The 23,320-nt window shown below is 40.0% G+C and overlaps 2 protein-coding genes across 7 annotated transcripts in view; both read right to left on the bottom strand.

The window, feature by feature from the left end:
* Positions 1-12,999, bottom strand: part of unc13a (unc-13 homolog A (C. elegans)) — a gene marked incomplete at both ends in the record, with an annotated part of 45,585 nt that extends 32,586 nt beyond the window's left edge. The window contains 9 exons of the mRNA XM_080032116.1: positions 599-794; positions 1,637-1,666; positions 2,457-2,511; positions 2,803-2,873; positions 3,008-3,131; positions 3,717-3,834; positions 6,264-6,363; positions 6,502-6,531; positions 12,978-12,999. Of these exons, the coding sequence (XP_079888242.1) occupies positions 599-794; positions 1,637-1,666; positions 2,457-2,511; positions 2,803-2,873; positions 3,008-3,131; positions 3,717-3,834; positions 6,264-6,363; positions 6,502-6,531; positions 12,978-12,999 (746 nt within the window). The remainder of the gene's footprint in view (positions 1-598; positions 795-1,636; positions 1,667-2,456; positions 2,512-2,802; positions 2,874-3,007; positions 3,132-3,716; positions 3,835-6,263; positions 6,364-6,501; positions 6,532-12,977) is intronic.
* A 1,218-nt stretch (positions 13,000-14,217) lies between these two features.
* On the bottom strand, positions 14,218-21,764 carry hmg20b (high mobility group 20B). Of its 6 annotated transcripts, none has more exons than XM_080032688.1 (9): positions 21,623-21,764; positions 21,201-21,357; positions 20,302-20,502; positions 17,024-17,144; positions 16,799-16,854; positions 16,644-16,710; positions 16,318-16,533; positions 15,459-15,591; positions 14,218-14,867 (listed from the first exon to the last, which is right to left on the bottom strand). In XM_080032688.1, exons 2-9 carry the CDS (start codon positions 21,279-21,281, stop codon positions 14,855-14,857), a joined length of 888 nt encoding a protein of 295 aa, XP_079888814.1. In that variant the 5' UTR covers positions 21,282-21,357; positions 21,623-21,764; the 3' UTR covers positions 14,218-14,854. The 6 variants fall into 6 exon arrangements, with proteins under 6 accessions (XP_079888814.1, XP_079888816.1, XP_079888815.1 ...); XM_080032690.1 differs by having other exon boundaries at positions 21,594-21,639; XM_080032689.1 differs by having other exon boundaries at positions 21,453-21,635.
* Positions 21,765-23,320: the final 1,556 nt, after the last annotated feature.

The raw sequence follows: 23,320 nt of genomic DNA, 5'->3' as shown, positions 1-23,320 counted from the left end.
AATACTGCTATATCCAGAAATGAATTTGTATTATGCACAAGAAGTGAGTGCAGAAGAGATCACATGGGGTTTCTGATGCTCACAAACTCAACATGCACCCACAAAAAAAATAAAAAAAACACACACACACACACACGCCCGCACATTCTCCACACATAGAAACAATAACCACTAAGGCCCACTTCATACATGACCTGTATACAACTGTTCACCCCAGCATGCTTGTATACACTGAGGCCAGGGTTATTCTCTAGAGGAGGAGAGCACAGTGGGACAACATGTTACCATGTACAATGCATGAAACAAAACGAGTCTGCAAGGGGCTGAGCTGTGTCACGGCTAAACAATAAAATTCCAAATGCAGCTATTAATCACTAAGAAATATTTGCTCAAGATACGCAGCGTAATGCTACACAGAAAACAAAATCAAACAATAACATCATTTTGGTGTTTCCCTCTACCTGACTGTCTCACCAAAACAAAAGCCTATCTCTGTATTGCTGATGCATGCTGACAACCAGTAGATGGTAATCTCATGAAAAGCAAAGCCACCAAGGTCTCAGCCGTGGCTAAGTGGTGGCTGTAGGGTGCTCGTTACCTCATGGCTCTGTGGTCATAGTCCAGCTCTGGGACGTCATCACTGTAGGACTGTCTGTATTGCTGTTGCATGATGGGATACTGGTGCATGGAGGCGTTGGGCTGGGAGGTGGTGTAGTAGGGAGGCGGGATACTGTTACTGGTCTCACTGCGGTAGTCGCTGTCCCTGTCATCCACGGCGCTGTCTTGATCCTCGTCTGTCAGATAAGGGTCAGAATTTTGTTACAATGAATTGATATGGTTAATCGTTTGAATTAATTTCATGATTCAACCTACATAAAAGTTTGGGTTGAGGACAATTCGCCAGGCAGGAAATATACTACAACACTGACTTTCAACTACTGCGAGAAACCGGAAAGAAAGAAACAAAGTAATAGAAGAAAAAGATATATATTGAGAACATAAACAAATAAGCTTACTGATAGCTGGCACTTTCTAATTTAACCTCCCTGTTACTTTTGTCATGCATCTTAACTAAAAACACAACCTATTTATCTGATTTGAACTGAAGTCCAATCTAGTGTCGTTTTAACTGTAATTTTATTTGTAAATAATATGAAATATATTATGTTACATAATTATATCATATATCGTTTATCAATTTAGCAAGTATTTGTTTCAGCCAATAGGTTAAAGGCCTACTTCACCGGTTGGAATATGAAGGTGTATTGAACTCGGAGATCCTATGAAGTATAAATGTGCAAAACATTTTTAAATAGGATCATCCTAGCCTGAGAAAAGCCAGAAAGAGTGTTTTATGGTCTCACTGTCTAACCCTACATTTCTCTTTTTGTGACATCACAGAAAGAGAAATTGTAACAGTTTGACGTTTAATGCATCAGGATATTATGGAGGTGAGCTGAGAGGAAGTTCAGAAAGGATAAGGATAAGAAGAGTTTTTTCTTTTATGGCAGCTAATTGTCTCTTTTTTTTAAAACTAGGCATTAACAAGGAGATTGTTACATAAAAGTGAAAAATGGACAATGAATACAACTCCAATATGCCAAATCATTAGCAGAAGTGCATTAAAGAATCTTACTTTGCTGTTCTCCCCACAGACTCCAATTACCTGCAAGTAGATACAAGGTTGGAAAACCACAATTTAAAGACATCAGCCAACCACAAGGCCAGATAGAAAACATATTAACATGTAAAGATCTGTATAAATAATTATTTTAGGATGCAAATACTGTATGTGTGCATGGGGTCCATGAGTGAGAGTACATCTTTATGTACTGTATGTACACGTGTGAGAAAAGAATAGAAAAGCAGCAAGTCTTTGGAGAAAGACCAGCTTTTGTTCCAATGACTGCTGGCCTTGGTGATGCCAAGTAACTCAGAACAGAACATACACACATGCTGTTATCATCTCTGCACACACACACACACACACACACACACACACACACACACACACACACACACACACACACACACACACACACACACACACACACACACACACACACACAGACAGACACGTACTCACACACACCACACGCTCACACACACACACACACACACACACACACACGCACACACACAGACACACACACACACACACACATGCGTCACCAGCCGACCCCTCGATCTCTCTTTCCACAGATTTATACCACACACACTCATCCACCTGCTCCCTGTGTCATCATCTCTCGACAGACAGACAGGCAGGCAGGCAGGGTGCTGTGTGTCTGACAAGCCAGCCTATGTCAGTCCCCATTTTTCACACATCTAGCACCTATAAGTCATTCCACTGTGAGGCCGGGCTTGTATGGGTGATTTGTGAGAGGGAAAGAAGGAAGCATTGAGAAGGACACAGCAGGGGGAGAGAGCATGGGTAAGTGGTGTTGGACACTCACAGCACTGTGTGGATGGTGCGTGAAGCGGTCGCTCCTGTTCTTCTTGGTAGGCATACTGATAGGAAGGGGGGGGGAAAAAGGCATCTTAGAAAATGCGCTGCAGTCCTTTCTACTGAGAGAAAATTGCTGTTGGAAAATAATATTGACTGTGGCAAATCTACTGTTGTCGGCCATAGGGCACAAGTGTGTAGAGAGGGTAAAGAAAATGAAGAAAGAGGCGGAAAAGGAAACACAGAGTAGCAAAGTGGGTTATGAAAGAATAATGCTGTAAAAGTTAAAAAGGGAGAAATGTAATACGAAGATATAGATTGCATGATGGAGCAGAGAGAAAGGCTGGATTTCTTACATCTTGATCTCTCATGGCATTAAGTTGTTCAAGTTTCTTGGCCCAGTATCTGGCCTCGTCTTCTGGAATGTCTGCAGCACACAACACAAACACTCCACGCGTTACTCCACTCAGCCCATTCAAATAGTTAAAACACATACAAATGAAAGAAATCACAGGGTAAAGCACTGAGCAGGGTAAATAGGACCATAACTAAAGGCCAAACCTAGCGGCAGTTCAAAGCGCGTGTCGAGCAGCAGCCGGTGAAAGGTTGGGTCTTTGGTTCCACAGATCTCATTCTCAGCCATGATTGCATTGGAGTCCAGGGTCAGCCACTGGCCTGGACCCTCCTGGAAAATATATAAGACATATGACTGCAACAATACTTAGGCTCCTGCATTAAATATGCCTTCAGAATAAAGTAGTTAACTATTGATATGAACCTCATGACAGAACCACTCGATCCATCTTCATGAAATGAGGAAATGTGTAAACTATGCCATCTTAGTATCTCTCTAATTTCAATTCCATGTGGAAAAATGTAACTAACATGAATATAAGACAAATTACTGATTGTGCCAAGAAAACACAGTCAACAAATACTGAAGCATACAAAAAGTTCTATGCATCACAACTTACTGGAAATGAATGCTCACCAAATTGAAAACAAAATGCACACTTCCTATGCAAGTGGTAAACCATCAACAATAAAAAATAGTCATATTTATAATAATGAAGAAAGCTCTCACATAGTGGCTTAAGAAAGTAACACTAAAAGCTATTTGTTTTTCGCCAACCCATACATCGATTAGGTCATTTTTCATCACTCTGACTAGACTACTGGTGTACATGTACAGTTAGCAGAGAGAGAGAGAGAGAGAAAAAAAAAGAGAGAGAGAGAGAGAGAAAGAGAGAGATGGATTTAGAGAGTGTACCTCATTGGACTGCCGTATGCTACTCAGAGGGATCCATAAGGTGCCCACCATGGTGTCCCAGATCAGCCCTTTATTCCACACCTCCACTGTCAGGCCCAGTTCCAGGCGGTTTATTTCACTGGTCGGCAGGAAGGGGAAGAGGGGTATTAAGACAAGAGAGAAACGAGTGAGGCAAAAGCAGAGGAAAGAGGGTCATATAGAATGCTATGAGGATTGACTGGGGACATCTTTTTTTTATTTCTTTCACAGAAATATTATTTGTGCCATCAGGAACTACATTTAAATCATCCGGTGATGGATATGCACTGTGATTCAATCTGCTGATGGAAATGAGTCATTCGGGATGAAGATGGAAAGAGCAGGTGATTGTCAAGCAGGCTGCCTGCAGGATACAAGAGAGAGAGAGAGAGAGAGAGAGAGAGAGAGAGAGAGAGAGAGAGAGAGAGAGAGCACAGACAGGCCAACAACAGAGACCATCCATATTTCTATACAAGCAGAAGCAGACTCTATGCCTAATTTTTTCATCAAGCAGCAAGGCACTATATGCTCCATATCGCTAAGGTCTGAGGAACCTATAGGATGTGTAACATGACTGGTTTCAGTGTTGGTATGCTTAGAAGTGTATACAAATGTTAGCTTTGCATTACCTTTTTCATTTAATTAAATAAATTCTACTGAGGTTATTTAATGTATGAGTGAAGCAGGTGGGGGTAGCCTGAATTAGCAGGGAGGAGCTGGGGTGGAACTGGGTGAATCTATCTTTTTTTTTATTAAAATGTTGCATAGTGTGCCTTATGGCTGTAGAAGATTAAACATGAAATAATTGTTGGATGTCAAGTTGAGTTGTTTTTATCTGTTGTCTTTGGATGTGTTATTTCTTATGAGAGGTAATACAGCCTGCAGAAATCCTCTACACTGGCTGTGTGAACTCTGCTGGAGCAGCTCAAACATCACAGGGGGTGTGAAAAGCCTCAATCTTTAAAGGAAGAGAGACAGAGAGAGGAAGGATGAGTAAGAGAGGGCTAAACTCTTTTGGAAAAATATCCTGTAAATGCCACAGCTGACCCTGCTGCCGTGATGAACAACAACTTTGTGCTGCAAACTTTTGCATCTGCCATTATTTTTTAGTATCATGTCAGGTAACACTTTACAATAAGGTACACAAAAAAGAGTAGTTACTCTTCCAAAAAGAGTAGTTATTGTTTTAAAAAAGAGTAGTTACTCTTTTTTGTGTACCTTATTGTAAAGTGTTACCTCATGTCAAACTAAATGTGTCACCCTAATTGCAACAGCAAACATAAGTTTAATGTTTTTCATTGCATTGAGAAAAGTCAATAAAATAATTGATTTAAAAGATATCTTCAAGCTAAAAAGCAACATATGCATAGGATGTATGTGTGTGTGTGTGTGTGTGTGTGTGTGTGTGTGTGTGTGTGTGTGTGTGTGTGTGTGTGTGTGCGCGTGTGTGTGTCTAACCTCTCCCTGTCCCCTTACCCAAACCATCCCTCTGTGATGCCTGAACCTAATCATCAATTTCAGGAACATCGGGCTGTGGGAACATAGGGATGACCCCCATTTGACTCATTACACTTAATAATAGACGATTTAAAAAAAAATACCAAAATCAACCCAGAGATCATCTTTTTTATTTCAAAAGTTATTTTTCCTTGTCTTACTCGGCCCCTACGTTATCCCAAATGCAACTTGACTGCACACAGTGCCTTCAGACCTGCGGTTGTGTTGTGCTAGTAGTAGTCTGGCTTGACCACTTCAGCCAGCGTCTATTAAGCGCTGGCGTCGGCAAACAACGCTACGCCTCCATTGGCTGCTTCCCGGGGTTAGCCCCGCCGTAGATGATTGTGATTGGTTTAAAGAAATAAAAACAGGCCAGCCCAGTTTCCCCCCGAATAGACGGCTCTAAACGGAGTGCTTCCAGACCATACTACTTGCTGTAGTTTGGTCTGGCTTTGCGAGACTATGCTAGTAGTGGCTAATTTAGCCCCAAGCTGCTAGCCTTAACTTCAATATCACCCTTCAGATTTTCTGCATTTTCGGACTCTCAATTTATCAATTGTAACACAGCTCCCTCAGAAGTCACAAAAGGCTTTACATAACTTTTGTCACATTTAAACTATTAATCCGCAGAACATGTAAACAGACTTTGATTTCTAACATTAGTGGAGTAACCTTTTGAGTCAAAACGCATGTCTTAACTGACACCTCATTGTGATCAATCCAATGGCTCCAATGTTTTGGTCACATGAACCTAAATAGTCTACCTGTATGTGTAGGTGCATGCCTGTAAAAAATGATCTGCCTCATGCCCAACTTCAATGGGACATACTGTATGCAATAGGAAGCATTACTCTGCAAACCTGGAGATGGTTCATTAAACTACATGTGCTCTCTAAAGGAGGAGGCAATGAGAGGAAAAAGAAAGAGGTGGACAAGTATTTGTGTGAAGAGATTTACAGAAGATGAAAGAGAGTACAGACATGGTGAAATAAAAGGGGTCAGGAGACATGAGAAAGGACAAGAAGCACTCACAACATGAAATCCTGCTCCCAGCATGGCTGACTGCCGCGTACGGCGATGGTTGTGCTCTTAACATTTTGCACCTTCAGGGTCACATATGTGTTAAATTTCTCTGTAAAAAGGCAAATACAAATACCATTAGACATACTGCTGCTGTGTGTGTATTTGTGTGTATATGAAACAACTTGATTCAGTGAAAATAAGTAACAAATGGATGATATCCCCACATCGTAGACAGTTCACAACTCACCTTGGGGTCCATCAAGCTTGGCTTTCTTCACTGTTAAGAAATTGAGAAAACACAAAATATAATAAGTCTAGTGATGAGATAAAAGGCCAAAATATCACATTTTCAAACAAGCTGACCTAATTGTGTGTGTGTGTGTGTGTGTGTGTGTGTGTGGGGGGGGGGGGGGGGGGGTCAGAATGCCACAATATCAATATGAAAGACTGCATCCGTTCAGCATGGTGTCAGGACCTCTGAGTCACAGGGCCAGGAGGACTGTTTGTGCAGCTGGGAGTAAAAGGTGATGCCAGGTTGATGTGTGGCAACATGCTTTCTGGTACGTCTGGAGGTACCGGACTGTCTTTTAATAACCACAGTGACGTCAAGAGCCTAATCATTATTCATTCAATCCGGCACCCTGCCGATTGCCCAACATCTCCCTGTTCAGCCGTGAAGTATTAATATTCAGGGCTAATTTTAAAAAAAAATCCCCGCTGATTGCATCTATTCGCTGATTTTACATTTAGGGAAAGAAATGCAGGGACTAATTTAACATTTAAAATCAATCTAATTGGACCTCATCAAGAAACCCTAAGAGAATCTTGAGTACTCGAGTGCTTGGCGGAAGGAAGAAATGACTTACTAATGTATGACCCTAGAGACAGTCCAGCTCTCTATAATAAAACAAACTATAACAAAAAAAATATGGATGACAAAGGGGATGCTGGAAAAAAACAAAACACATTTTGAGTCATTTTCTTAGTCATTAAGATCCGGGCAAGCGTGCAAATCATTGTGGACAAATTGATTTTCTAAAAATAGTGTCACCCCATCAAACCATTGGGATAACACTTTTCATACAGATACAGTATGGGGCCGATACATGAGGCAGGTGCAGAAGTAAGGGGCCTGACAGAGAATGTGCTTCTTAGCCAAAGTAAAATCCCCTGGCTGATACTTTAGCTGCTTAACACTGACAATTCAGTGACGCCTAAAGGAAAAGTAAGGTTACTTTCCATGGAAGCACTGAATATACATTTGTCAAATGGGATTTCATTGACTTATATCTTAGCTTTGAATAGACATTAAATGATAAATGAACCTGGACTGCACCCTTGCCAACATTCTCTTTCATAAACTGTTGTGTTCCGAACATCAGCATCAGCAACCATCATCGGATGTCTGTCTGTCTGTCTGTCTGTCTGTCCGTCTGTCTGTCTGTCTCTCTCTCCCTCTTCACTCAATCACTGGCTCGCTTCTACACGCTCCCCCTGCCATGTGGCAAGTATGCACGTGTGCTCCCTTTCTATCTCTTTCTCTTGTGCTCCATTAATCTCTCTGTGCAGCCGGATGCGGGCAGAGCGAGCTTCATCCCCAACACTAAAAATAACCACTTCAGTGTGACAGTGGAGGAGGAGGTGCTGGAAAGGGGTGTGTATGTGTGTGTGTGTGTGTGTGTGTGTGTGGATGCAGATACAGCACATATGAGGGAGTGAAGGGGAGTTGGGGAGGGTAACATATTTTGGTAACACTTTATAATAACTATCCGTTGTAACTCGTTAATAGATCATTAGTAAACTCTTAATTAATGATTATTAATGATTTGTTAAGTGTTTGTTAGCAGTTTGTTAAGGATTTATAACAATGGTAGATAGTTAATAGCTTAATAATTGAATCAGTTCATCTGGGAGATAATCCGAGATTAACTGATCACGTCACGTTCAAGTCCATGGCATGCACAGTGTGTATTGAGTTTATTTAAAAATATTTGAAAATGGGGCTGCCCTCAGTTGCCCATGCACTGTGTCTATAGCCTATTTCAGCCTCGTCGGTATCTCGGATTACCTCCCAGATGAACTGATTCAATTATTAAGCTATTAACTATCTACCACTGTTATAAATCCTTAACAAACTGCTAACAAACACTTAACAAATCATTAATAATCCTTAATTAAGAGTTTACTAATGATCTATTAACGAGTTACAACGGATAGTTATTATAAAGTGTTACCCATATTTTCAGTTAACCCTCAACAGATAAGTGTGGAGTACCTGCCACAGCAATTACAGAATATAATTTTTCTCTTTCTCTGCTGGGAAAGAAATGGACGAATACATTCACTCGTGCCCTGGAAGACAGGAGCTAAAGGTGGGGTTTAATTTGATGCGGTTTTCCAATCGATAGCGTTTCTAAGGGCCCGCAATTCACGGAAACACTTATGCCAGAAACAACAATATAGACCTAAAGGCAGGGAACGCAATGAAGAAGAATCTGATGATCACCATAGAAAAAGGGTAAAATGGCTCAAGTGCACAATGAAGTGAAACCCATTACAATGAATGAGAGGTACAGATATAATTCAGTCGCACACCTGCATTACACCTTTGGGAATATATCAGTAATGGTGATTACAGTACAGCGGCTATAAAAGGATGCACTGCTGGTCACTTATCAGTGATTCTTGAGAACCGGGACAAAAGGCCGTCTTCCATATGTAACTGCTGTTATCTTTAAAAATAAAACTATTTAAAATTGTAGATGTTATTAGGGATTAAGAATAGAATGTCTGGAGCACAATAATCCCCTTACATTTATATTTTACATAATTGTATCATTATGATGTCAAATATCAGTGATTCTTGAGAACCGGGACAAAAGGCCGTCTTCCATACACTGCGTGCAACATTTTTAGGCAAGTTGTATTTTTGAGGATTAATTTTATTATTGAACAACTACAGTGCTCTCGGTCAATCCAAAATGTTAAAGAACCTAAACCTGAATGTTTAAGAAAGTAAAAGTGAGGTTTTGTCTTTCTTACGAGAATATATATAGGGGAGAACGGGGGAATCTGAGGCGTCGGGTAATGTGAGCCACCCCCTGTATCTAGGCAACGGAAAAAAATGTTGGTCATGTGAGATATATGTTTTCAAGCCCCTCTCATTTCCCCATGGCCCTGAAAGAGAGGACCTCATGGTGCTGTGGTAAGCATGTTTTTTTTCCACCAAAATAGGTATTTTGCATGTAAAAGTACATTTTCTTGCTGTCAACTTAATCAACTGTTGTGCCAAAGCAAATGTATTCACATAGAAAAACTTCTATCATACGTGTTGATGAACTACCACCATATATATGTTTTGCTATTATTAGGCAACTATTAGTATGCAGAATTATTCTGCAACTAAATAAAAAAACGTAAATTTTCCCATCTCACTTGTTTATTTTCATCTGTTAAAGTGAGAATAATAAAACAACTCAAAATTTACAAATAAAAATTTCCGACATGTCAAAAAAAAATCAGTGACCAATATAGCCACCCTTCTTTTCAATACTGTCACTATAAAGGACCTCTTGTCACATTCTACCTCTGCAGAGTACATTATAGTCAGACAGGCTCTGATAAGTGTTGTACTTTTAGAACATTTTACATTATACATCTTGAAAGTCCTGCGTCACAACCATGATATGTCAACACCGACTTACAATTTCTGAAGAAGTTATTTGAAATGTTTCGATCATTTTATTTCCCTGAAGTAGTTCATACTTGCACCTATCATCAACAGAAAAACCAAATGGCTACTAGAAAAACTCAATTTGTTCTGTTTAAGAAACGTTAAATATATCAACACTGTCAGATGTAAAAAAATGTATATTCATATACATTTTGAAAATATTTTTTGTGGCCTCTGTCAGTCATGGTGAATATTGTGTTTTTGGTGTCTGACGGTGTTGACACAAAATAAGGAATGGCAAGCTAAAAAGCCCATTTTGATTAAAAGGATAAAAGCTGGGAGGTTGTGTCAAAGCTTAGCTCAGTAGCTTAGTATATGTTGGATACATACATGTAATTTAATTTGCCTTAAATAGGGTTTGTATTTTTTCAACATTGCACCCTGTTTTGTCCCACTTCTCAAGAATCACTGTTATAATAACTCAGTACTCCATTAGTAAAGGCTAATTATTACCTGTGAGAAACAACTGATAATGTCGGTTCAAAAATATAAAGACTGGCTATAAGACAAACTAACTGTATATGGTATCTATTAAAAGGTTAATCCAAAAAATATATCTAGTATTGGAATCATTATCCACAGAATGCTACGTAAGATTTACTGTATACATTTCCATTAAAACACAATTGATCGTTGCTTTTAACTATTTTCAGACCCGCAGTAGCCCTAGTCATTATTACAATAAAAGTGTTTGAAATGTAAATAAAGACTCAGAGCCCAGGACTGTTTGGTTCTAAATTATATGCATTTATAATGTACGACTTTCTGACTTCTTTGAAAAACATTATTCCCTAATGATCTGAATATAGATGTAAACAGTTTTTAATAGATGTTTGGAAAGCGCCTTTGTGAAAGAAGGGGACACTAATGAGGATGTCCCCAATGGCTCACTCTGTTTTAAAGCTACAATGCGTGAACCAAGAGGATGGTTGCCAGATCGGAATATGCTTATTCAGCTTCTGTGGCACAGGCTATATATATATTTCAAAGGCTGAATCTAACATTACTAGACATGCACGTCTTTGACCAGGCAGTTCCACATCCCTGCAGTGTTTGTCAGCTGATCGTATGTTACCGTGCAGCTCAGGCTAAACAGCCATGCGCATCACCGCCTTTTATTACTCAATTCTTCTGACAACCACAGTGAAAAAGTATGATATCAATATAAAACCTAGCTCCAGGCCTATAATAGGGTGTGTAGAAAAAACAAATGAGAAAATGCCAGCAGAGACCTAAAATGCCATTGGTGTTGCTATGCCAACAAAGCTTCAGGACATAAAGGGACCACCAAAGTGCCTGAATGTCAGTCCTGCCATCTTGTGCAATCAGCCATATTATAGCTCTGGTGTCAACAATATATCAGCCTCTTCATAAACACTATACAAGCGGGCTCCAACCTCTACATGAATCTGAACTAAGTAGTTTGAGGGAAATGCATCTTTCCTCGACCGCTCCCTGATAAATCATGCAACATCTGTCAAGTGTCTCTGCATGGTGCCAATTTGTTTCCTATTTTTAGGCTTGGGAGTTATGGAGGAGTTGTTCTTTGCTGTCATAACTGGGAAATTCATAACCAATTCATTTCAGGATTTCAGAGAGCTGCAGATCAGTTCAAAATTGTTTAAAAGGATTAAATCTGTTTTATTTAAAGGTGCAGTATGTAATATGACATCATCAAGTAAGTTCTAGAAAGTTCTAGAATGCAACGCTCCCTGGGTAACCCCACCCCTTTTGAATAATAACAGAAGCTACAGTGGCCTTCAAGGACGAGAACAATTCTAAATTTTAAACAATGCACCTGATGACATTCCAATTATGACACTTCCAAAATGGCCGTGACAAGGCCTTGGTCCAAAGTATGGAGAAATATGGACATATATGAGAGCCTTTCTAAATAAAAATGCAGCTATTATACACTAAATTAAACGTACTTATGGATATTATAATTATTTTCTACAAAATCTGCTAGGAAATAAAACCCAAAATTCTACACACTGCAGGTTTAATGCAGTAAAAGTTCCAACCTCTTGACTCTCATTTTAACGTTGTGTGACTGAATGATGTTTCACAGCTTTTAACAGATAAGCCCTTCAATGAAAGACAGACAAATCTCTTTCGGGTCCACTTTTTACCTGATCAACTGGAGAAATGTAGGCTTTAGACTCAATCGAAAAGAAGAAGCTATTTAACATGCAGTGCAGTCATAACGTGCAATGTTATGAGTCAGGGTCTGTTTATAGCCTACAGTAGAAACCCAGTTTGGACAGGAGTTGGGAGTCTTGTATTAGGCTATCTATGTGTATTATTCAAAGACAGAACAGGCTGTGGTTACATAGAGCTGAATGAGACATCATTAAGAAATATCTTAACCAATCACGTGGTTTAAAGAGATATAGGCCTACTATCCTTCTGTAGCCTAATGCAACCAGAAGTATAGTATAAAACTGAAGTAGGCTATATTCTCTACATTGGAGATGATATTTTACCGAAATAATTTTTGCCCCCTGCTTTGAAACAGAAGCCCTCCCTCTTTTTGTTAGTTAGGGACAAACTGAGAGTGGATAACACCTTGTTTTACTATGCTTGACAGCGGCTGCCAAAGCAAGACACCTACTCCATAAATCGACACGGTTGTAGCAATAGTGTTGTCAAGTGAATCTAAAGGCTGTCACCACAGACAATCAGTCCGAAATATTCCAAGGTAAATAATAGTCAAAAATAATAATTCGGACTACTAGAAAATAACAAAAATCGCTTAGACGTGAAGCTTTATGGAATTTGCAATTAACTGCTATAGCTTATATCACACTCCTGTGCAAAAGTGCAAGATAGCCTATAGCTTTTCCAGAAATATTGATCGATGGATCGTAAACCCCCCAGAAGCCTACACATGAGACTTGGAGCTACTACTCAAGCTGCTCACTCTACAGCAAGTCTAGAAAATGGACTGCAAGCGGTGGGAAGACACGGATAGTTCGCATTTCTCTTACCTCCAACACACAGCAATGACATTTCTTATATGCGCCTTTAGTACCGGGGTCCAGCTTCTAGAACCAGCTTCCGTAATTGAGCTAATCTGTGCACTTTACAGCCTGGGAATGAACCGCTGGGCTGGAGATGGAGAAGCCCGCCGTCGCCGGCAGAGACGGGGGCTTGGCAAAGGCTCAATACGCTCGACAAAAAATCAAAAGCTTCACACTTCGAGGGTGCCCGCCGGCGTCGCAGTCCTCCCGGTCTTTTTTGTTAGCGTGTCTTGGCTATATTTGAGCCTCTTTTCGCCTTCCTTCTCAGCTCTCCGCTCCCCAACACACAGCCATCTTGTTCAGCTTCAGCACCACTGACAGCGACCCTGCCACTGACGTCAGAGCGGTGGTCGGAAGATCTCATCTCAGGAAATCCTCAGCCGGCATCCTAACACAATATCAAATCTCAACTCGGAGGTGTTTAGTGAATAACATCGTGAATGACTGGTTGTTTATATTGATAAAATCTTTATTAAAACATTAGAACTCCAGGGAAAAGGGACAGACAAATAATTACTTAGCACTGAGTCAGTTGACACTGAGGATTTGAGTGTAGGCCGATGTAAAGACGAATCCCCTTTACATTATTCTTTACATACAGTGAAATCAACAGTCTCATTTTATAAGGTAAGGAATGGAGCCAACCTATACTGTGCCAACTTTTAAAAAAGGGTGTCAATTAAATCAATGTTTTCAAGACAGGAGGTCTCACTGAAAGGCTCCTGTGCAACTGAGCTTGAAACCACGCTGTGTTTACAAATATTAACCATATGTCATCACTTATTGTCTGAATGACGAGGCACATCAATGTGAGGAGTGAGGTGATTCATTAGTAAGTGATAAAAAGCTAAAGTGGTAGAGTATTTACCAAAGTTAATCCCACCTTCAGCCTTCCAGTAGGACAAAATAAAATAATAATACATCTGGTATATGAAAAAAGAAAGACTAATGTGCTCTTCGATAGTGGTCTAAGATTCAAAACTTTTTCCAGTGTGGACCAACAGCTCCCTCTGCTGCCACAACACATCCAAGCACACTTACAGCCGGCTCCTCTCAAATTCCGTTTAACCAAACTCCTACAACAGCATATTAAACTGGTTTATAATGGATTTATGCACATTTTGTGAATTGACTTGAGATGTGTTATTTTAAAGTATAAGACATGTCTCACAACCATTTAAAATAAAGCAAAATTTAACACATTCACTGTTTTGTTGGGAAACATTTTCAGTGTGGTTTAATGAACATTTCAGAAAATACAAATAGACTCAACACATTTTGAATATTCTGACATGTGAAAACTGCTTGTCCATTCAGTGTATGCCCCAACATTTCATTTTCAATCTTTACATTTTTTAACTCTCTCTCTCGTGCATTCTAAATAAAACTACATCCTCATTTCCTGCCCACCAAATTCCAAGCAGTATTTATTGTAAACTATTAATTAGGCTCATCTTATTGGGACAGGTCACATTTCTGTAGGTAACTGCAGACACACCACAATAGGGCAAGGGTATAGACAAATTTCATGAATTAAGGCAATTCAGAGAGGACACAAATACATTTTATGAAATTCCTGAACTTCAAATCCCCTCAACACTGTATGTTATAAAGATTTACATTCACAAAAACTCATGTACATGAATACACATACAGGGAAGAGGCAAGGAGATGTGAACTGTGTCTGTGTGTGTGTGTGTGTTTGTGGCGTTTTGCACCCTTGCTTTTACTTGCTTTGAACGACCACATGCTCTATTGAATGGCCCTGACTGGACCTAAACGCAGCGAGCCTGCCATGTGTCCTTCTGATGCAGGAATGAAATGGTTCTTCTGCTGAAGTCTCCTCATAACTTCTCACTGACAATGAATTAAAGCATGCAGTTGGAGAAAAAAAAATTGTCACTTGACAAACTAAAACAAAGTCAAATGGAACATCATGGTTGGATTAAGGTGAAATAATAATGTGTGGATAATAAGGGGTGTTTTCTAAAATAATATGCTCCTTGTCACCATGCAGTAAACCCAGTTGAGCTGGCAAACATCAGACCTGCCATATATATTTGCTTGATACTACTCATCTGTGGCCTCACAGGTTAAGCATTCAGCTGCATAAGGACTCAAAGGATATCTTATACAATAAGACATGGTTAGGCGACTTGAAACACAAATACAAAATAAAAGGATAAAATTAGGAAAATGTTCTTGCACAAAGCCTAATATTTAAGCAAACACTTCTAATGATGATGAGACATTTTAACCCAGTTTAGCACGTGGCACTGTACATTTTCAAAGTCTGGTTAAACCTTATGCTTTAATAGAGAAAAGGCCTACAAGTCTATTTAGACAAGACCACAAATAGCCAATGTATGGGCACACAGGATTATAGCGCAAAAGCTTCTCTTTTAATGTTTCAACTCCACCATGTTAAGTCTGGAAGATGTTAGTTACCTGTCCACATGAGCAAGAACTTCGGAAAGCTGTGTGAGCAGGGCGCGATGCTTGTGAGGGTTCCCCTCCAGCACTCCACTGAGGCGACTCAGGTATGAGTCCAGGTTCCCAAGGGACGCTGTCTCACCTGTACCTGTTCAGAAAAGACAGAATAAATAAATAAAACCACACATCCTTTCAAGGTGAAATATGAAAATTAAGCTCTGATGACATTCTAATTCTTAAGGAGTATTAAAAAATGTCTGTTAATTTTTTTTTTTTTTTGACAAAATCAGTGAATATCTCATCAAGATCCGCTACCTGTCTGTACTATGTGTGTGGTGAAAAAAACAAAACTGCTAATACACACCTTAGACCAGTGAAATTCAAAGAGGTCTAGTTCAATTAAATTAACTCAAGACGAGGTCCGGTTGTCAGTTTTCTCTGTAAAGGGCATGTTGCTAGCTACGGTGGCCCCCCTTTGTTTACATACCAGTTAACAGAGCCTAGGGTTGTGTATTAACAACACCATATTTCTTTCCAGCGCACATACTGTACAGCCGATCGTGAGGAGATATTTACTGATTATGACAAAAAGGGATTTTGACTACACTCTTTTCCCCAGAATTGCTTACTCCATCTTTAATGCAGATCCCCTATTACTAAAGCCAGATATTAAAGACGTGAGTGGACAGGCCATGATGTATCAATGATCACATTAATACTATGTGTCCTGAATAAAGTCATTATTATTATTATTATTATTGATTATACATTTATACTATAGGACTAATCAAAAGACATTTGGCATCATCTGATTTATCTTATATATCGTCTTGTCTTCCATCTTGTATTTGTCCTCTGTCCAAAGCCAACTGACCTGGCAGGGCGACTGATGACAGACTGTTGACCAGTGTGTGTTTAATGGCCAGCAAGTGTTGGTGAAGAGCCTGGGTGCGCTTTTCGTCCAGCCCCAGTTCAGCCTCCAGGCGCTCTTTAGCGTTGTACATGTCCTTAATGTGCCGCTGAAGCACTGCATTCTGCTCCTCAAACTCAATGTTGGCCTTGCGAAGCCGTCGCAGTTCAGCTTCACGAGCTGAAACCGAAACGCAAAAAATAAAAACAAGATTTGATACGTATGTCTTGCATTTCATTTATTTAGTATTTTTAATTGTAAGATGGAATCAACAAAGAAAAACTTGTCACCTTTGTTTTGATCGAGGAACTCTTCTGTGAAGATAGGGATGTCAAATCTGCTTGTGAGGTCGGAAGCCTACAGTTCGACATCACCAAATATTCAACTTAGTGTTTGAAATCATTGCAGGATATACATGAGGCAGGATACAGATGAGTCAGCTTACCCTTGACAAAGTTGACTCTGAACTAGTAGCACTGATGATGACTGATGGAGTGTCTTCTGAAAGAGAACAATGGATGAGTATAGTACAGTTCAAATGGTCAAGATTAATGAAATAACAAATACACAGTAACTTTCTGTTTGCTGTGTTGATGTGGCGGTTTTCCTGAAAAATATCAAATGATTGATGAGCAAACTACATGACATAATTACAGAAGTAAGGAGTCACCTTTCTTGATCCTCTTGTCTTGTATCTTAGCACTGGTGATCTGATAGGCCTCGGTCTGCTGATATTCCTTCAGCTCCTGGGCATACTGCATCTTCTCCCGTTCCGCCTCGTCCAGGTAGCGCTGTGGGGACGCAAATAATGTTATGCCGCTTTACTCAGGGAAACGTTCTTTTGATCAATTGATGAGAGACATCTTAAAGAGGACCTATTATACTACTTTTCTGGTCTTAATTTCTTGTTTTACACTGCTATAGAGCAACCTGACACGAATCACATCACAAAAAACTATGTAGATTTTCGGGAAGCTCTTTCTCTTATTTTGGCGATCCAGCACGTCCTGTCAACACTTGAGTGTGTGTGCTTCGCAATCTCCGCTCCCTCCGCCTGTGCATCGGCCATCTCCGCTACCCTCACCCCCCCCCCTCTTGCAAACCCCACTCCGTTGTGATTGGTTACCTTCCTTCCGGAACACTTTCAGTGGCGGGAAGCGCGAGCATGGACCTATAAGGGCGCGAGGCAGACGCGAACAGGGAAGTGACAGCATTGCCATACATGGAAACATCCGCGTGGTCACGTCACAAATTTTTATGCGACGTCACGAATTATGAAAGGGTAGACCGCTTTGAAGACGTGACTTCTCGACTGGCTAGAATAGTGTTTAGTGCTCTGCACAGACACCCCAGACGGTCAGCAGGGAACACGTCGAAATGCATGCAAGTCATTATTTGATAATTTAGTATGGTTAAGCATGACTATGAATCATCATAACAACGTTTATAGGTCATAAAAGTCAAAAAGCATCATAGGTCCTCTTTAAAAAAATCCAATCAAACACCTAGTTTAGATTAAACATCTTCTTTGAAAAAGTCAACTTGGCAGAGGATTTTGCTCCTTGCAACAAATCTCAAATACACAGGGCTCTAGACAAACTTTTTCACTAGTAGCACTGGTGCGACCTATTTTCTCCACTTTCAACGTGCAAACATTCCTATCGGCAGCAGTCCAGTGAAATGAGACTCGCTGCTCACAGGAGTAAACAATGAGTTTGGGAGGTATTTAGTTATTACCATTTATGGGGTATTAAACAATAGCAAAGGTATTCCTTGAATTACCGTGAATAACGTCATAAAAAATGCCTGGTGCATGTTTACAATAAATGCCTTAAGAGTGTGTGTGTTCATGTCCAGCAGCAGCACCAATGCCTGTGTTTGAAGATGCTTTAAAAGCGATGACATAATTCATGTTAATAATGAAGGTCTTATTTGTAAATGAAAGAACCTGTCAAAAAGCACAACGTTTTTTTTAGACCCACCACGTTCACACTCGCTCCTCAAGTGACAACTTAAGCTTTAAATACCATATAAGTAAATGACATGCGTTCTTTCCCCTCGTTTGGAACGAATATTGTGATGTGTTCAAGTGCTGTCAGTAAAAATTTGTATTTGGCTGAGGTAAGGTCATAGTGATTAGTTCAATGTCATCTTATAAAATGTAGCAATAGGAAGCCTAATAACAGGAAGGTAATACCGTACATTTTGGGGAAGGTTTAAAAAGGTATTAAAAAATGGATAGCGCCTAACCGTATTCCTCAGTTGCCAGTGCGATGCTGGCGTGCGGTCGTTGGCATGGCAAATTAGTTTGTTCATGTACTTGCACCAGTGCGACTAGGTAAAAATTTCACTTGCAAACGACCAAAAAATTGTCCCAAAAGTCGACCATTTTGATGGCAGTCTAGAGCCCTGTATAATAAAGCAAATAAAACCTGCAATTATATTTTAGACTGTGGTTTCCGTTTGTAGTTGTGGATACCAATCCAAATCCAATCCTAAACGCATCATTGAATACCCAGTGCTCACGGTGATGTGTTGTACTGACAGGGTTTTTCCTGCATAGAGACATTTTTGGCGCGCGCCAAAGCGGATTTATCCAGCGCCAAAGGAAATTCAGGAGCGCCAAAATGATAAAGATTGAGAATAAATATAGCTATTTAAAACCTCTCCAAATTCAGCCCAATTTAAGTCATCCTTCTTGAGGGGCTGGGCAATAACTTTAATTTCATTTTCGATTACTATTACGGCTTCCCTCAATCATGAAAACAAAATAACTATCATGGAGGCTTTTAAATGCAGCGATCCCTTTCAGCCGAGCCGTGCGCTCGCTCTGGCTAGCTATCGGCTGGTCCAGAGAGTAGGAGGGAGATGTTACGCATTGCCGGGTGTTTTGAAAAACTTCTAGATGACGAGAATAAAAGGTAAAACTACTTGTGTTGTCTGAAAACACTTCAGACTCATAACAAACTAAAATAATGTGCAAGATATGTCACGTGCGGACACGCGAGTCACGTGACATACGCGACCGCGCGTGAGAGAGAGAGAAAAAAAGGCATATACGACCTGATCTGCACCTCTAAACATCCCGACCAATTTGTTTATTCACTTTAAGTCGAATCATAGTGGTCTATGACCAAGCAATCAATGAATAAAAAACACAGTCGTTTAAAGATCCTTGACTCCTGCCACCACAACTGTCAACACTACAATGCAAATGCCTATCCGCCCTGCTCCTTGACATAATAATAATAATACCCTTACATTTAATGCTATCAAAAGACGTGCCCTATCAACACCATTTACAACTGGTTGTTTTTATTTTGACATATTTATTTTATTCAATTATTAAAAATATGTTTCACTTATTAACCTATTTCTATTCTCCCTGTTTTCAGTTCAATTAGGCCTTTGCCATGGTATTATTAGAAAAAAAACCTTGTTAAAAGTAAAATAAATGCATAATGTTCTTAAATCAATGATTAACTGTCTTTAATAATCGTGATAACACAATGTGATTACTCAAAATAATCATGATTATGATTTTTTCATAATTGAGCAGCCCTACCTTCTTGCAATTTCCATGGTTTAGATCAATTAGAAACAATTAAAGTATTAAATAGGTAGGCCTCATTATTAGTATTTTGACTTCATATCTACAGGTTGTATATTGTGATTTCATAAGCGTCAGTGAGCTCCATGGTTACGCAGTGATTGACAGGCTGACTGAAATGCTCTTGAGCTGGACAGAAACTCCCCTCTCCCAACCCCACACCCTCTTAAAATACACAAACCGTTTGCCTTTACTGTTGCACATAGTCGCGACTCCAAAAAAAGTTGGTCGCGTACTGACCCCCCAAAGGCCCATTCTGAGCCAGGAAAAACCCTGACTGAACACACTATGTCAAGCAATACATGTAACATGCATATCTGCAAAACTTGAATAACTACCTGTTTGTCATTTGGGACTAATCGTGTCCACTCTGCTCCGAGCCTCTTGGTGATTTCTGGGAAAGGTAACTCAGGGTAGCGCGCCCGCATTTGTTCTCGCCGCTCATTCAGGAAGCGGACATATCCCGTCACTGGTGCCTTGGGACCATTTGGCAGCACCTTTTTTCTTTTCTTTCCCTTGGGCCAGCCTCTCTTCTTTGGCTGCAGAGAGGGGGGACAAACACTCAACACAATAATTAAAATTGTTTCCACTAATCTTATGTCGATCAACTAGTTGTTCATGCTCTTCTACATTGCACTCACACAACAGCGCTGTAATAAAGTCCACCTCATGAGGGTTGTACTGTTTACTTGATGCTCATTAAGGAAGCTGTGGTTGATGGTGCTGTTGAATTGTATTATGCTAAAGTTAAACCGGTTTTCTTATATTTACTGCCAGTTTTCAGTTTTAGTTTTTGACACTGTCTGTCCTTGTTAATTTGTTTCTACTATTTCAAGATTCAAGAGTGTTTATTTGTCATCTGCACAACAATTACAGCAGCTCCCTTCAACAATGGACCAATAGAAAAGTATAACAGAAACACACGAGTCCCAATATTCTGTCCAACTGTAAACAGGTCGTTGCCATATCAGCCATTCTGCATAAATAATAAGTGAAACTTTGTATAATTCGTCACTTTCAGTATCATCATAAATTGTAAGAAGGTAGAATGTATTGCAGGGGGTGTTGTCAATTGTCAAAACAAAAAAATGTGGTTTATATAGTACAATAGTTTCTCAATCAAATCTTTGACCAATATTGAGTATTTCAGTTCGTCAACAAAAAACCTTATTGGACTAACTAATAAAGGCAAATAAATGTCTTCTTGTCTATCCGTGTCAGATGGAGCAGTACTCACCTCATCTTGCGGCTGATTTGCTGAATGCGAAGGTTTGGGCTGCTGAGATGCATCGCTCTGCTCTTGTTTGATACCTCCCATGATCCCCGCTCGAGCAATTGACCCAACGTGTGTGAAAGTGCCCTTACTCCGTTTTGGTTAGTCCGTGGGAAGACATCTGTGCAAAATAACACGTGGACACAGAGTTAAAAGGGTTTGAGTAAAGTGAAATTCACCAGTTTTCGCCGCCGGGGTTCGGCTTCTCAAGCTAACCTGGATGCTAGCTGCTCAGACCACTCACAACGGACACTATCCAAACATCAAAGATGTTTTTCATATGAAATACACGGTATTTGTGCATAAAACAAAGTACATTTACTCAGGACAATGACGGGTTTACAAAAATATTCATACTTAAAAAATAAATCTATCGTCTAACTTGCCCGTAAATGAATCCCTTGGCCAAACAGGAAGTGAGCGGTCACATGATGGGTTGGTACAGACGCGATTGGCTGCTGAAACCCCCCCTGCGTTTTTTATATACTATGGTTTTTGCCGGAAAAAAAAAATACATTAGCCGCCCATGGGATACCGTACAACAAATGTTTCCTATGATTTGTACAAGTACTAGTGTATAATGTTGGCCCAATTAGGAGCCACAGTGGCACCTTCAAAATGACGCTATCCGACGATATCGTCTTTTATTTTCTGCTCGGATTGAAGCATTGGGAAATATTGATGTTTCTTAAAAGTGAGGAGTGCATGTTGCGCAGACATCTTCTGTCATCGGGAGTGTTCTCCTGATCAGGAAATAAAAAACGATAAATTCGGATAGCGTCATCGTTGCCTGCAGCCATGCCAGCCCATGGACCTATAAAGAAAGTGCCAGCCACGTAATTGATTAATGAGAGGGGTGGTCCTGATGTTGTAATTACGAGCTCCTGGTGATGCTAGATAAAGAACGATTTTTTGAATTAGCCTAGCTGAATACTCAGCGCCACCGTACAATACAATTTCAAACTCAAAATTCAGCCACTCTCGCTACATGTCGGCCTATTATAGCCTAATCATGCAATATAGTTAAAATGTATTTATTTTGGACACGACTTTTCTTTGAAAAGTTCAGAAAGTATGCTCTCCACTGGTCACAGTGAGGGACTGCAAAAATCTTAAACTTGAATAGTGGCCTAGTCTCGCAAAGCCAGGCCAAACTAGATGGTAATGCAGGCCTGATATTCTCTGTGACTGCAAGGGGACGTTATAACGTTCGTAACACGTAGGACTACTGTTTTAAAGTCCTGGTGCAACTGCAGGGAATGTCTCCATTTGGTCCCTAGGATAACGTTCTCGTTTGGTCTTCAAAAAAACGTGATGAGAATTTTCCGTTTTGGTCATATAAAGAAAGATTTTGGGCCGGGCCCCTCATAACGTTATTGGTGATGACGTTACAAGGACTTTACCGCGACGTTTATGTAATAATAAAAACACTCCTTACAACGTGGACTACAACTCTAACCCTGCTGTCTAGTCAATTGTAGTGTTGTTCAACTATCTGAACTGGAAATACACCTATTTACCAATGAGGTAAATTCCCAAAAAGGATTTCCTATTTATGTATTTTATATGATCCTATTATTATAATAGAGTGCAGTTGAATCAGTCAGTCCCAGAAAGCAGACACATTCGGCTCAGTCATTAGAGGCGCTGACCTGTGTGGGCCAGACGTAGCCCAAATGTCATGAACCGGACCTCACTTAGGATCCGGCAAGTGTCATGTGGGCCACAAGTGGGCAATACGTGTCTTTTATCAGAACGTGTGCTATATTTTTTTGTCATGACATTAAAGATACAATGATTTCTTTGTGCTTTATTATACAACACATATTAATATTTGAACCGTTAACGGAATATAGGCTATAAAAAATGTTAATAAGCGCACACTTTCCCTTACACACTAAAGAAATCCTCTACCATGTTTCTGGTACAGTGGACCCTTATATTTGTACAGAACGATGCAGGGCAGCTAAAACCTCCCACTGAATCCATGAACAGTTAATGTGGCTTAGTTACTCCATTGTATCCTTTTCATATTCACAACTCAAAATGTAATTGGATCCAAACCTAGTCCAACCGCACACCCA

This window comes from Ammodytes marinus (assembly GCF_949987685.1).
Source record: "Ammodytes marinus genome assembly, chromosome: 8".
Classification (NCBI taxonomy): domain Eukaryota; kingdom Metazoa; phylum Chordata; class Actinopteri; order Uranoscopiformes; family Ammodytidae; genus Ammodytes; species Ammodytes marinus.
This window is presented reverse-complemented; position numbering and strand designations above follow the sequence as displayed.

Bases quoted from the DNA above. Each gene is read 5' to 3' on its own strand.
- hmg20b (XM_080032688.1), bottom strand. From the start codon at position 21,281: ATGGGAGGTATCAAACAAGAGCAGAGCGATGCATCTCAGCAGCCCAAA. The intron at 20,503-21,200 runs GTGAGTACTGCT...CCCTCTCTGCAG, and splicing joins CAAATCAGCCGCAAGATGAG to CCAAAGAAGAGAGGCTGGCC. The intron at 16,711-16,798 runs GTAAGCTGACTC...GTCGAACTGTAG, and splicing joins CAGAGTCAACTTTGTCAAGG to GCTTCCGACCTCACAAGCAG.